General features: G+C 39.1%; 1 protein-coding gene across 1 annotated transcript; it reads right to left on the bottom strand.

Moving 5' to 3' along the window:
* Positions 1 to 1,048: 1,048 nt before the first annotated feature.
* On the bottom strand, positions 1,049 to 13,778 carry hephl1b (hephaestin-like 1b). Its single transcript, XM_026329055.1, has 20 exons — positions 13,609 to 13,778; positions 11,454 to 11,698; positions 9,861 to 10,073; positions 9,414 to 9,620; positions 8,875 to 9,129; positions 8,117 to 8,285; positions 7,152 to 7,291; positions 6,870 to 7,001; positions 6,518 to 6,723; positions 6,254 to 6,395; positions 5,866 to 6,078; positions 4,796 to 5,012; positions 4,550 to 4,689; positions 4,348 to 4,473; positions 4,139 to 4,245; positions 3,756 to 3,990; positions 3,130 to 3,269; positions 2,769 to 2,922; positions 2,631 to 2,651; positions 1,049 to 1,807 (listed from the first exon to the last, which is right to left on the bottom strand). The coding sequence occupies exons 1-20, from the start codon at positions 13,776 to 13,778 to the stop codon at positions 1,707 to 1,709; spliced, it is 3,333 nt and encodes a 1,110-aa protein (XP_026184840.1). The 3' UTR covers positions 1,049 to 1,706.
* Between the last annotated feature and the right edge of the window lie 2,236 nt (positions 13,779 to 16,014).

Here is a 16,014-nt window from a genome sequence, read left to right as displayed (position 1 = left end):
CTGAGGGAGGTACATGGCTAATTTAAGTCTGGCAGAGTTCACTAAGCCAGTTGCACCCAAAAAAAAACACAAATGAGGTCACGCGTTGGTATGATGTCAAATTTACATGATCAATAATGTTCCTGCTCGCTGCTCTATTTACAGTCCCCCCCCCAAAAAACATGTAATCTTACCTAATATAAGTTTTAATTGGTGGTTTAAGGTTTTCATTAAGCTTCTTAGACCTTTACCCTTTTTGGTACCTCTTTCTGATAGGTGGTTATTTTTAAAGTGCTTGGAATTGATTATTCATCATGTTACAACATCATTTACTAATGCTTTATATATCAGTTATAAGAAATGAATGAGAACAACATTTGGGTTGCCAGATTGTAAAAATAAAATCTTCTTTCAATATGACATTTAGCTTGTCTTTTTACTAGGCAGTTTGTGAGCCACTTATCCTCTGGAAAAGGCTCCAGGACATCTGTGCCAAACTACATTTGTAAACTGCTCGATAACATTTACAAGTGCAAACCTATTATGGTATAACCAGAGTTTGACTAGCTGGTGATTTGCATGAAAACCTTAAGTGGTTATATCATCAGCAAACTGAGTCAAGCTGTTTTTTTCTAAGTTGGAGACTACTGATTGCTGCCTTGCAGTACACAATGGTGAAACTATAATCAATACATAAATCAATCAGAGGGACCAACAGTGAACATATCTCCACAAACACTGATATGGTAATTTCTGCTGATACTATGATCAATGTCTCAGATTAAAGGTAAAAAACACATCCAGTTTGAGATTCTGCTTTTGTGAAACCATTGATGTTGGTGGAGCATTTAGTCTATCATGCCTGAATTAACTAGTGTTTGTGCATCTGCCATGAACTGATCACTTTATCTGACACTGTTGGTGACCCCACAAGTGGATGTTCTTTAAAAACTCATTACAAAACACACACACACATTAATATCTTCACCTTTTTAAGAATATTTACTGACCAGATCAGCTACCTCACATCACACAGCACCACACATTTTAAAAATGAGATTCAGTTCAATTCATTTTGAAATACCACAGTTTATCGTATATCTTCACCTTTACCATGAGTTAGGCCAAGGATTCACTCATAAAAGCTATAAAAAGAGCTGAACAGTGCTGCAAGTTTGGCTACATAAGAGTAAGGAAAGGACTTTTCTGTTCTTGACCAGTTCTCTTGGAATAATGTTGTAGTCAAACTGAATTACCACCACCTTGTGGTGATACATGATGCTCGCACATGGAAGAAAAATTACATTGTAGTGAATATGACTGATGCACAAGTATCACAGCACACTTGAATATGTCTCTTTTTTTTTTTTGCATTTTCATTGCTGTAATCAAATGTTTAGTTCAGCAGCATCAAATACAGTGCAATGTGCCAGAATAAAAACAACAACATAGCAACAACCCACAACTATAAAATGCTACACGTCTAAGAAAAAAATAATCTCAACTTTATACATAATCATACAATAATTGATGTTGACTAGTCTAATCACTGTTGGATACTTAAACTTCCAGTCAAAGGTTTGGACACACTTTGCCATTCAACTGAATATATAAGCTACAGCTAATACATATCTAACAGTGATTCTGACCCTGTTTTTTTTTTTTTTTGTGTATCAGTGACCACAGCTTTGGTTACACACATACAGTCCAGTGTCAGAGTCTCTTCATCAACACAGTCCACCTGCAGCCAAAAGACCAAGTGCCAGCGAGAGCAGCAGCATCTTTATAGATCCTTCATTTCCTGATGCTCTATCTGTAACGATGGCGACTTATGAAAGTCGAAAGAAAGTCAGAGACAGGAGGAGGGGTGTGGTGAGTAAATGATTAAACATTTTACAATCGTGACATTCTCTTACAACTGAAAATTTACTAGAAAATCTGTTTGGCCCTGAGTCCAAAACCTAACCGGTGAGTTTTTCCTGTATCTTTGAATATTTGGCGATGCATTCAGTGAAGTGCCACAAATTCTGGCCTTATAGGTCACAGTTTTCCGCACTGATGAAACACATTTCCTATGGAATATGGTTCCATTGTTTTTCAAAGTTTATACTGTCAAGAATGCGTCTGCAACATTACATATTTCAACATTGTCACAGCTCTAAAGAATTTCCTGACCCAATGCTCAATAGTAACTACGCAAAGATAGATAACATTTATCAAAGCATTCCCCATCAATTAAATGACAGCACAGCAATACCTGCTGTGCAACGTTTGATCTGTGTTGAAACTGACAAGAGAATGAATGGTATGCTATGGCCCTGAGCAGCTCAAATAAGAGTCTACTAATAATCAGTTGCACTATACTTTCTTGACTAGAAACCAGTGCAGGCCTCCAAGGAAAAAAGTCAAACAATTTGCAGCCTCCAAGAAGACTGTGATACCCTTGATACAATCACGGGAGCTGTAAATATCTGTCTAAAACCTTCCCTTTATATCAATAATTAAAATCACTGTGTAAAATTCAAATACATATTTATCCATTTTTCAAAATGACAAATAACAGGCACGGGTGAAGTACAGTGTTATATCAAATTTATACTTACTTGAATTGATTCTATACATTTAATATTATGTAATGCTAAGGTCCTTACCATCTGGATAGATTTTTGGAGCTGAAAAAGATAAAAAGTGAAATGTCAAACAAATCCTCTTTGATTTATTGTAACATACTGAATATGTAAAAGAGAGAGTGTGAGAGTGTTGCACATATAATGTACACACATGCACACCTTTGATCGTGAAAGTGGTCTCCATGCCGGCATGGATGTGTTCAGTCACGTGACAGTGAAGTAACCAGGTCCCCGGGTTACCAGCCACCATTTCCACAGTCTGGAAAGTCCCAGGAAAGAGGTCGAAGACGTCTGCACGGTGCACACGATCCATCTGCCGCACATACAGTTACAGGTAAGGGGAACATAGAAGACTGGGTGAGGAAACTGAGCCGAGAAAATTTCTACATGGGCACAGGGAATATTTTCATCCCAACAACTACCACACTTGATATCAGAAGTATTTGATTTAATTCAAACAAACCAGACAGATTTTTTATTTGAAATAGTAACAAGCTTTATTTGTGATGGTGAAAGTTACCTTGTAGGTAAAAGTCTCAGCGTGGAAGTGAACAGTGTGCATGTCCATTTCATTTCCCATGCCCAGCAGATACCAGTCAACTTTCTGGCCATGCATCATCACCAGGCCATGGAGGTTACCATAAAGTTTACCATTGATGCCTTCAATAGACAGTAACCACAGAGGTGTTACCACACACTCACACATAGTCAGAGGAAAAATCTATACAGAACTGTGCCAGCAAAAACATAATTTTATGACAGAGTTGAAGAAACCTGATGACTAATGACAAATATTACATGCAATTTCATTTAACTGTACTTTCATGAACTATATCAGTGCTGGGAAGTTGTTACTTGGTTTGCATATTTAGATGTTAGGTTTAAGGTCTACCACTTTGTGTAAATTGCTTTTTTTTTTTTCAACTTGCTTGTTGGGTTTAAGCATTTATTGGAAATGTTTTTTTTTTAATTTCTTTTTTTAATAATCGTATTATTGTTGAGCCTGTGCATGTTCTCTATTTTTTCCTTTTCCATGTCAAGCCCCATACTTTTCCTGCCCAGTTTCTCATGAAATTCATTCAGACTTAAATTCTTTCATGTATAAGACTCTGTGTGCCTCTCCCTCCCTCTCTTCTCATCTCTTACCATGCATCATGTTACTCTCTTCAAAGTCTTGATCTGGCGTGAATGTACCAGGGTCGACGCCAAGATACTTTCTGATGTTGTCATCTAAATACCAGGACTGGTTTTCATCATGTACCATGAACAGCAGAGCAAACTCCTTCTCCACATCAAGCCTCTGCCTATCAGGCCCCATACTGTACTGCAGAGTCCCAGGCCTGCATATCACCAGAGGCCCCAGAAGACCACTGTATAGATCCTAAACATAAACAGACAAGCCCACTCTGTCACACTCATCTAATAAACCTACATAAACATGCCAGTTAATTAAAACATGTCCTTTTAACAGCAACACTGTGAATTACTGTATGTGCTTCCATGGGAATGTTACTTTATAAAGCATGTACCTTAATGAAATCAACATTGGAGTAATAGGCATAAGAGATGCAGTTAGGATCTGAAGGCCCTGGACCAGAGCTTGCAGGAACATCCCATGTCAACTCGAGTATGTAACCTGTAGCCAAGAGAGTGAGGGACAAACAAATAACATTTATTTTGTGAGAAAACACCAGCAACACTGTTACATAAATCAATACACCAGCAATTTTATTCTCACCAGGTCTGACAGGAGTGTGTGCACCACTGGCTCTAACTCCATGTGCGGTTATAGAGTATGGCCGACTGGCTTTGTTCTTGAATGTGATCACAATTTGCTCTCCAACCTCTGCTTTGATTATTGGACCTACAAGTGAATAGAAAGCCCATGTCGCCTTCAGTCATTCCTTGGTAAAAGTGGCATGAAGAGCAGCTAAGCTTACCCATAATTCCTAAGTGCTGTTGGTTGGGCTTTCGATTCTTCCGAACACTGAAAGTGCTGTCAGTGTATTCTCTATACACCACCTTCTTATAGCGTGAGCCAATTCTGTTCTTTCCTTTTCCCACGTATAGGTTGCCTGGACTGGGAGACATGTTCCAATTTGCTTCCATTAACAAACAGTGATTAGTTATGCTACTAATCACAGGCTCTATGTCCAACACCAAAATATGTCATCATACTCACACACCTGTCCTCTGATGTGGTGTTGTGTTTCTCCAGTTCCCAGTCCCTCTGAGGTGAGTAGTCCCATTCTATTTCTTCAGCACTGATAAAATACTGCACAATCTTGTCTGGTTCTTTGTGTGTGCGCTCCAATTTGTGTCCCGGGCAGTAGTTCACTCTGTACTGCAGCCTCATCCCAGCTGAGTAGTGATCTGTTACTCTGCAGCTCACTTCATACACACCTGTCAGGAGAAGGAAAAGATGATCCATGTGCAGTTTGAAATCAAATATATTTGCAATATATGTAATTAAAATGTAGATTTAATTTCTGTGGGAAAAACATTTCAAACACAGTATTATTTAAAGCTGAATATTACTTATACTTTACAACTGCCTAACAGCTTTTCCTTTGTTGATCTTTAGACTATAGAAGATCTGTACTTATCTTTTTTTATTGTAGGAATGAATAAACAACCAGTCAAACGGTTGGACACACTTTCCCCTTCTGGGGTAATGTCTCCAAACTTTTACACAATTTTAATGTCACATGCTCAATTTGTAGTCTGTATTTGCATTTGAGGTCTGACAGTAAATGTAAAATTTCAAATTCCTCTAATCCAGACAGCTGAGCTCAGATTCACATCCCTTGTATAACATGCCCTGACATGTGTCTGTAAATTCTAATGTCAGTGATTATGTGATTTAGTGTTTTTCTTACATAAAACTATATACCTAAGTACATTTAATTCAATTAAACACAGGGGATAACTTTAAAACACCTTCAACATTTTTTAATGTGGAATATATTTAACTAGGCTTGCATGACGCCCTCACACATATCTCGGGATGCAGCTGAGATATAGATATAGAAACTGCAGATAGTTTGGGAATTTCCTGTTTGTATCGTAACCATTGATATTTCCTGTTGTCAAGTGCAAACAAATCACAGAAAACAGGAAATATCAGTGGTTATTTGTACAGAATTAAATTGCTTGTATAAGAAAAAACCTTCTGGGCTGGAAGTGGTTTTTCCATGGGCAGTACTGTGTGTTTATGAGTGCGTGGGTACAGTATGCTAAGAGTAATATGACTAACCAGGAGTGTTTGGCTGCATGAGGACAGTAGCGGTGGTGTGAGGGAACAGGCTAAGAGTGTCGCGTGTCGTGTTCTGCTTCTTGAAAGTGTTTCCCTCAAAATAAACACCATGGATGTCCACCTCAGTACCGAGCCCAAAGGTGTACCACCTAACTTTGTCTCCAGCACACATCTCCAGTCCGGCAAGGTTTCCATACATGCGGCCATTTACAGCTAAAATGAAAGGGAAGATTTAAAGAGGAAAAAACACAAAGATAAGTCAGAAAATACGAAAAAATATTAGAAATGAACTCAAATTATCACCAAATGCATGGAGGAGACAATTAAAAATTATTTGCACATATAGATGAGATAAAACCACACTCTCTTTACCAGTCATACTGATTACCATGCATCTTATTGCTCTCCTCAAAGTCTTGGTCTTCTAGGTTTGTCTCACTGGTGCCATAAATCTCAATATTCTCCGTCAAATACCAGCTCATATTTTCATCCATGACAGAAAATAGAAGGAAGAACTCCTTATCCACATCCTTTTATTTAAAAAAGAACACACAGTAATAGTAAGACATGTATGGGCTAAAGATGGAGTTAAAGATACTGTAAATATGACAGATACAACAGGATTTTGCATTAATGGATAATAAAACAGCACCTTGGGTCCATTTTCTCCCAGTGTTCCTTTCTTGCACACGAGCAGGGGTCCCACTAATCCAGAGTTGGTATCCTTGATGGGATCAGTGGCAGAGTAGTATAGATAGGGGATACAGGGATCATCAGATGAAGACGGACCTTCTAACACCTGCCAGATGTAGGTGAAACGTTCACCTGGTCTAACGAGGGAACCGGACTTGTCAGCACCTACAGTTTTGCACACAAAGTTATTAGATCTGGAGCGCTTTGGTGGTTTTGCTTAATTATAGTATCCATGTTTTTTCAGTCAAGGTTTCTGCCTACAAATTGGCTGTGCAATGAGAATCTGTGGCAAAAAAAAGGATCCTGCCTACCATCCTCATAGATGCTTCCTTCAAAGAGTTTGTCATAGTGCAAACCATGAGGCTGGATACTGTACTTTCTATCTGCCTTATTTAAAAATGTCACTCTGAGAGTGTCTCCCTCCTCCGCCCTCAGGACTGGACCTGCACAAATACAGAAGGACATTGTAACCATACAAGAGGTACTGAAAGAAGTTGGTTGAAAGACAAGATGACAGTGTACCACTGAAGGGGATACAAAAGAGAGTTTGATTACTCCCAGACTTGAAACTTTGAGAAGAAGTGAGGCTTTACCTAAGATTCCTAAGTGACCAGGCTCAGATGCTGGTGATTTTATAGTTGCAAAGGTTTTGTCTGTGTACTCTTTGTATATCACTTTCATGTAGAGACCTCCAATCCTTCCATCCTCTGTGCCAAAAAACATCTCGGAGGTACTGTGAGATGGGGAGGTTACAGGAGGAAGGAAATGGAGCACAAAATACTTCAAATGAGCGGGACAAAAAAGACAATGTAAGTAACACTAAACAAAGATCTTAGATTAAAACAGTGGTGTAGGATTTCCCACTGCAAAGTAACTGAACAAGAAAAACATCTTGAGAGGTTTACACTGTGGCACAATAGCATAGACACAAAAACACACACAGCATCACTATCCACGCTGTTTACTCTAGACACTACAAAACTGCCTCACCACAGGAATGACCAGCTCACATATAATCAGCCGTGTCCATAGGCCACACAAACAGATAGGAACTTTGTTCAGAGGCTTTGCAAGCTTTAATAGGATAGCTCACCATTAAGTCAGTTAGCTCCTGTACTTCCTTTTTAAAAATGACTCAGGTTGTACTTTCAAACTGATACATGTTAGACTTTTGGACTCTTTGAACAACTGCTTAGCTGTAAAACACAGGGTTTATTCTGTATTAGGTCCATACAGACATTTGATGGCTACCCCAACATTTAATTGCAGTTGTAAATTAATTTGTTTCAGTTGCCTCATGTAACTAGTTTCAGATCAGCCTTCACCCTAATAAAAACATGATTATTTACAGCACATTAAAACAGACATACATCTAAAGCTCCTATATGGCATTTAAACAAGACAACGGACAACAGCTATTTGCAGTAAAAATCATAACTTCTAACCTCATAAAACTAAATTTTGATTTGGCTAAAAAGTGATTGAGCTTTTATTTTTAAAAGACCCTCTAAGTTATCATTGACTAGGCTGTACTCTGCAGGATGTCACTCATGCCTACCTGTTGGCCTCAGTGAGGGATACATCATTAATTAGATCCTTGTTTCCAGGAGCATAGTTCCACAAAACTTTCTCTGCTGCCAGGTAGTAATTCCTCACAACACCGCCCATCTTTGTGGTGCTGGCCTCATTGCCACATGACTTTACTTCATAAAACGCCTGCATCCCAGCTGGAAAGAGACAAATTATAGAAACTATGAGTCACGTGTGCACAGTAAAAGTTTGTGGTGAAGCTGAATCTTCAGATCCCTGGAAACACTGAACGACAGAAAATTAACTTGATTCGATGATTTAGTGATTTAATTATTTAATTTAGTGATTTAATTGTCATTAAAATAGTAAACACTGAAGGGTTCCAACTTCCGTATTGTTAAGCAGTTGTCAGATTCAACAGGGGTAATTTCCAGAATCTGAGAGGATCCCGACAATGTAAAACTACCAAAGGTTGGGTTTCTAGGTTAAATAAATTGTCACCTTTTTAGAAAGGCACAAATAAGTCATTATGGTGATTCAGCATTATTCATTGTGTCTTGGAGCAAGTGTGGTTCATTCAGTGTTATGTTCAGTGGACTTTGGAAAGCCTTAAAATACAAGACCTGGTATAAAACACAAGCTCTGTTGTGGGAACTGCATGCTTTGACACAAGAGCAGTGACATTCCTCACAAAAAAGCATTTGCCCAGCAGCAACTAGGCACAACCAGTAAAGTGAGAGCACAGAAGTCAAAGGTTACACAGAGGTTAAAGGTCAGATGGCCTACCCTGCAAGTGGTCATTAACTTGGCAGGTCAGCAGCCACTTTCCTTTTGTTTTTGGGATCATCTCAGCTGTAGCGAAGGTGGCTGGGAACAGACTGAGCACATCAGTGCGGTGGCCACGATCCAGCAGTGTATTCCCATGGAAAAAGGCAGTGTGAATGCCCATCTCATTACCGATGCCAAACAAATGCCAGGCTACCTCATGGTGCTGGCATAAATTGATCCCGGGCAGGTTACCAAACACGTACCCATTAATAGCTGTCACACAGAAAAAAAAAAAAAAAAAAAAGAACTTTCCTTTACACATCCTGTTTAGTAATTATTTTAATCCTCTAACTAATTAATTTAATTAGTAACATTAGTTCACTATGAAAAAAATTCATGTTGACAGCTCAGTTACGGGAAACAGGGTCTAGGGAAAGAAAATCAAATTGATGGAATTGATTTTATTCATGTTTTCCAACTTTGTGTGTGTGTGGGCAGTCCTTTTTATTATTGCACTCTTATTGCTCTTAGAAAGACTCAAAAACACTAATGCTCACCATGCATGAGGTTTGACTCTATAAAGTCTGGATCTTCTTTTTTGACTGCATCTGGATCAGTGAAGCTCTGAATGTTTTCCTCCAGGTACCAACTCAGGTTCTCATCCACCACGCTGAACATCAAGAAGAAGTCCTGCTCCACATCATTGCGGACCGACTGTTTGACAGATTCAATCTTATCTGGTTCATTAGTCTTCTTCAAGATTCCTGCTCTCACATAGAAATCGAAACGCAAAAACACACATGCATGATGGGGGTTAAAAGGATACACATTTATATACTCAGACACAGGCAGCACACGTTTAATTATTTTTGTCTGTGGTTTTACACCATCTTATTTTACATATGAAACGGGATTTGACTGTTTTTAGTCATAATAGGCCAATCATTTGTTTAAAGAAACCCGTAGTGAATGTAACTATGATTAAAGGATATACAGTTTAACACCTTTTTTGCAGGTGAGCAGAGGTCCGATAAGGCCTGATGCAATGTCCTTGGGAGCGTCAAAGTGGGAGTGATAGATCCAAGTCAGGCAGTTGGCATCGTCGTCTGTGGGGCCGAATTCTGGTCTGACCTCCCAGCGGTATGTGTAGGTATCTCCCGGAGGAACAGCATCATCTTTCTTCAATCTGTTTGATGTCCCATCTGGATAGAACGCCCCTGGTAGGCAAATACAAGATGTTTATGCTATAATCATTCTGTTTCCTCTGGTGTTTTGACAACAGTTGAGCTTGTATGGTTTCATTTTGTCAGCAGAGAACAACAATATGCCTAACAAGCACAATTTTGCCTTCACTGTTTAAAAATCTGCTGTAGTGCTGTGGAACGATGGAGAAAATGTATTCATCAACAACAAATGTGTTAAACAATTGCATTCTTCACATGAGGTTTTCTAAATCAGTGCCATTTCCTTTACGGGTCTTATCCCTGTTAGGCCTTCGGCCTCCACATGTATAAGTCTGTGACCTATAAACACATAAATTACCTCAATCTTCGCCATAAATGTCACTGTACACTGACCTCTGTACCAATTCTTACACGTCACATGATGTAGTATGAAACAGATTTAGCTGATTTTATCACTTTTATGTTTTGAAGTGTTGACACCACTCTCCCTTCCTCTTCCTTGTCCTTCTCTTTCCCCACATATCACTCTCTCTTCTTGCCAAAGACACTGTTTATAGAAACTAGCGAGTTATGAAATGATGTATCTGCCAGAATGATGTAGTCAGGATGATTTAACAAAGCAGAACATCTTCCATAATGTTTAAAGAGGGAAAACTACATTTTTGTTTCAGTTTAAATTACCCTGAGACTGAAGGCAGGATGTCTCTTCACAGATGAATCAAGGATGGGAACTTGTTTGCATAACCAAGAGGTGCTAAATTCTGAATACTTAGGAGACATATATGACAGGAGATCACATTTTCAAAATAACAGACACTAAATTATTGAAACTGTGCTGTGTCATATCTGCCCCCTCACCCAGATGCTTTTGGATTAAAAACTGGGCCAAAGGTATTATATTTTTTACTTGGATGATGTAGCTGCCTGTGCAGACAATGTCAGTCTTACTAAGTCACTGTCTCTTGATAACATCTTCTGTTTGGCATAATATTACAGAAAAATTAAATATCTGTTTTCCCAGGTGAAATAACGAATGGCCTAAATAAACTTTTCACTTAAAAGAATCTTTGGTTGCACAACAGTGTCTCTCTGTTGAATTAATGTCTGCGACCAGTCACACCCACTTCTCCAGTGTATTTATATCCCCATTGTGAGACCTGACCCAAAATATTGCATATCATATAGTTCATGATTTTTCTAAACACTTGTGCCTAACATCTATTCATTTCTAATGTGACTCCATATAGGTCAGCATTTGTTTGCCATCCAATTATTTTTCCATTTATTGACTTTTTGTACTTATTTTGACTATTATTAGTTGCCATTATTATTACAGCACCTACTAGGTATGGTTTTGTATAAAAAAAGATGTCGAATTAATTTTGCATGTGTTTCTATTATATACCACCTTACCCTCTGCGTCCTTTTCATAGAAAACTCCATGGGGGTGCATGGTGTAGCTCCTGGTTGCAAGGTTCTTCAGGTGAACCACGAGAATATCATCAACCTCAGCTCGCAGTATGGGCCCCAGGTAGCCTAACCAGTCAGGTCGGGGAGCCAGGTGGCTGTACGTAGCATCTGTATACTGTCGGAACATAGCCTTCTTATAAACACGACCAATACTGAAGGGTCCTTTTTCCAGGAAAACAGAGGCATCACTGAGAAAGAAGTGAAAAGAAGATAGAAGAAAGGGACAACTATTAATTATGTTTTCATGGGCGTTTCTTTATGTTTAGATCTGGTATCACAGTGACTTGTCCCTGTGTCCCGGTCACACTAAATACATATTTTTGCAAAAAGGAAGACAAACACAACATCCATCATGTGTAAACACCATGACGGCAGTGCTTAATTATTGTCAAGACTGCAACCAACAACTAATACAAAAAAGAGAAACATTTAAAGTGAAAACTACTGAAGAGCAAATTATAGCAAAAAGTGTGTTGCCACTGTAGTGCAAAATTCTCTGACAGATGTAATGCCACAGAAGAAAATTGTATCTGGTCACAGCTCTTCAACAATTAGACTTATCATTATTGTGATTACATGTTTCTGTCAGCTAATAACCTGTTACTGGAGCTGTGGCAAACAGAGTTTTGCTACAGTTTATCCAGCTCAAAGCCAAACCAACACGGACAACAAAAACGTTTACTTCATTCACAATTGCCTCATACTGTCCAATCTTGCAGACACTGATGAAGTGAATTTTCACTCAGCACCTGTTCAGAGCGACTTAGTGCCGATGTACTACCTCCACTCTCACTAATTCACCCCCATAAAACAGGACTTCATGTGAGCATGTTTATTTCATTATTAATGGGATCTGAGACAATCATCCCTAAATTGCTGTTTATATACCTTTCTCTTTGAAATGCCATATATGATATGATACCTGTAGTGAACACACCACAGCTTGGTTTTCTATTGGCTGATATGAAGTATCCCTTCAAGAGATTATCTGCCTATAGATTTGATTATTAAAATCAACGGCAGTAAAAAAAAAAATAGAAGAACAGAAGAACAATGGTGATTGATACATGTGCTAAAGTGTTTTGGCTTTGTGTGAACATGGCTCGGCCTGTATGTGAGTTTTGGGTGATCTATGGCCGAATGACTCACGAAAGTTCAGCATCATACAAATACTTAGCAGTCTCCATGGAGAAGAGAGAGACAGTATGAGAAACAGTGTATAATCATAGCCCATCTGGAAAAATCCATCACATACTTTCATAGGGTGTGTTTTTATTTCAGCTTAAGCTTAACTCTTATCTTTTTTTTCTCATATTCCATGTAACAGAAGGGCTGTGAACTAAACAAGGTTTGTCATCTGATCTTTAAAAAGTCTGTTTGCCAAGTGAAATTGTTTCTTACTTTAAATTACAGATCAATGAGTGAAGTGGTTGACAACTGCTGAAACCTCACTTTGAACACAATGGCAGTCAAATAAAAGTCACCCCAACCCCCGATGAGTTATCTGAACAATGACCAAAAATAACATCACTACACTATTTCACACCAAGTCAGCAGCATTATCTTGTGGGAAAGTCTATCCATCTAATACTTCACCACAAAATACTTTAATTTGGAACACAGTAGTCAGAATACAGAAAATCCTCTGAAATGACAGACTGATTGCACATTTGGAATTAGTCTTGAAGTAGTTTTACTGTTGTGATGCATACTTTTCTATCATTTATATGTGAGGCAGCTCAGCTTTTCCTGTGTTGGTGAATGAAGCAAAGAAAGCCTCTATAATTGTATGAAAAAAGACAGACATTCACTGGTACTCCTCATCTTTCCCGTGCATCTGCCAGACGGTCAGCAAAACACACGACAGTGGCTTCAGAGGTCTAGACGTGTCACACCCTGACAAGATCACTTAGTTTACTCTAGAACTTTGGACCTAAAACTATTTTTATTTACAGCACTTAAATCACTTTGGAGTAATCTCAGCAAATCCATCTGTGAATTTGACATGACATGAATGATCCGATGAACAGGTGATGTAAATATCTGATGTAATATCACAATCTCTGAAATACTATAGCTCGGTTTTATCACAACTCACTCATCATTTTCCACGTCTTTCCAGTTGATGAGGTTTTTTCCACTTGGAGCATAATCCCACAGGTCCTCAATGATCCCCACATAATAGACTCTCTCCCTGCTGGGCTCCCCTCCCGCAGCGGAGAGGAGGAACAACATAAAACTCGCGAACATGCCCAAAGTCCCTGCCATGCTCGGCTGATCGCTCCGCAAAGAGCCAAGGCAGAGTGCTGGGCGAGTTTTGCCTCAAGAGGAAAGCTCCACTGACTGCGCCATGTACACAGCGCGTCTATGAAACTCTGCAAACGAAAACAGATGGTCTATTCAGGGACGGACAGCAGCCACGGTGTAACCGCCTCCTGTGATATCACACGTACAGGGCCACCAACCACTAAATGCTCTCGCGTTATTATTGTAATGATCGGCAACTTTACTTCCGGGTTTACGCTCTTATTCTGAAGGTTACAGGTGCAGCGAGTTACCTCTTACTTCCTGTTGGCTGATGAGGTAACAAGACTCACCTGTTTGCTCTCTCGTGTTCACAGCTTTTATACCTCTCATAGCGACAAACTAGTTGCCGGATTGTCTGAGTATTCAGAGCAGAAAGTTGTCTTGATACAACTTTGTTCATGCCTGCCACGTCAAGTCTTGACTTTATTTTCAAGTTAAGAAGATGAATTATTTTGCTCAAGTGGACTCGTGTTTCAACGTAGAGTCGTTTCTCTCAAGAGAAGTGCCACTTGCCCTAGTGAGAGAGTCTGAAAATTACATTAATTTGCTCTTTGCACATTTCAGTACCATTTTCTGATTTGCCACTTTGAGTAAATTGTAGTTACTTATAAATTGTAGTTTAATATGTCTATGAAGATCCTCACTGGTCCATGTGAAGTTACACTATAAACACTATTTCAAAACCTTACAATCCTGGTCTATTAGCCATTTATAACCTGTATGACTTAGCACTATTGAGTATCTAGAGGTTAAATCATGACACCTGGACTTCTAGTTTTTAGGTCGAAAATTGAATAAGCTGAGTAGTTGTTGGATGAGTAGTGAAATGTTTCAACCTAAAAACTAGAAGTCCAGGTGCCATGATTTAACCCTTAGATACTGGCTCAATAGTGTTAAGTTATACAGGTTACAAATCGTTTATACAGGCCAGCATTGTAAGGTTTTGAATAGTGTTTATATTCTCTATTTGGTAGTAATACAGCCATAAATGATGATAAATAAATAAATACTAGGCTTCACACTTCTGTTAAAGTGGACAAGTCTGATTAACACAAAGATTTTGGTTCAGATTCGTTTTGTGTTGAGGGATAAAATAGATGGATTTTTATACAACCAAGAGTTTTTCTTCGTACAAATGACTGCACAGTTTCTCCATGTTACTCTTGTCTGACCAAACACTGGGCTGCACTGCAAAGCAAATAAAAATGATAAATCCTTCTTAAGCCAAATGAAAACAGATACACTCACATACCAAGTTGTTATGTAGTCAGCAGATTAAATTATTTTGTGATGCTTCTCGGGGATTTTCTGTACAACTGCTGCACTTTAACAAATGGGAAGTTTTAAAGCCAGCTCATACTGATAACCACACTGTGTGCTACCAGCACCCATATCCCTGTATCTGCATCAAAGAGGTGAAGCTGACACCTGCTGACCAACTCAGAGCAGTACAGCTGTAGAGCTGAAGCTGGGTGATAAATGTATGATACCACAGTAATACACAGACAACATGCACATATGTTGTCTGGTCTTGTCTTCCACAGTAGGTTTGGTTAGTTTGAGCCGTAAGTTTCCTGTTTCTTACAATCCCCACAAATCTATCAGTGGGCTACAATCAGCACTCCCAACAAAACAAAGTGCACTGTGTAGTGGTCCTGCTGGAAAATAATGACCTTTAAGTAGCAAGGCTGAAAATAGTGGCCTGTAGTCTCAGTCAGGATGAAGTCAGGCTCCTGCTCAGTTAATAAGCTAAATGGGCATTTAGTTGAAGATTTAGGCAGACTTAAGAAGCTCTGTCCACAGCAATACATTTTGACTAATCGTGTAAATTCTGATTGGAATGAATCATGGGCTTTTTGGCCATTTTGAGAAGTGAAACTGGAAGAACAATGTATTTTTGAGGCTGAATCTCACCTCATGTTGGGGCCTTTGGGTACTTAGTACTTCCACTATGTCCCTGCTCATCTGTACCTTTACTGCAGTGTAGTTATATTTGCAACAGAGTATATTTTTTAATGTGGTACTGCTATCTTTTACCAAAGTAAAATGTTCTGAGTACTGCACTACTAACTACTAATTCAGTCAAAGGCCCAGACAGCGCCGTGCGCGTGGACAGCTTGACCGCGCCCCCGTCACAGCGAACGCGCACGCCAGCACGTCCCTGCCCCACTGCCGTTGGTTGTCAGAGAGTACAGCC

The sequence above is a fragment of the Mastacembelus armatus genome, chromosome 14, assembly GCF_900324485.2.
Source record: "Mastacembelus armatus chromosome 14, fMasArm1.2, whole genome shotgun sequence".
Lineage (NCBI taxonomy): Eukaryota > Metazoa > Chordata > Actinopteri > Synbranchiformes > Mastacembelidae > Mastacembelus > Mastacembelus armatus.
This window is presented reverse-complemented; position numbering and strand designations above follow the sequence as displayed.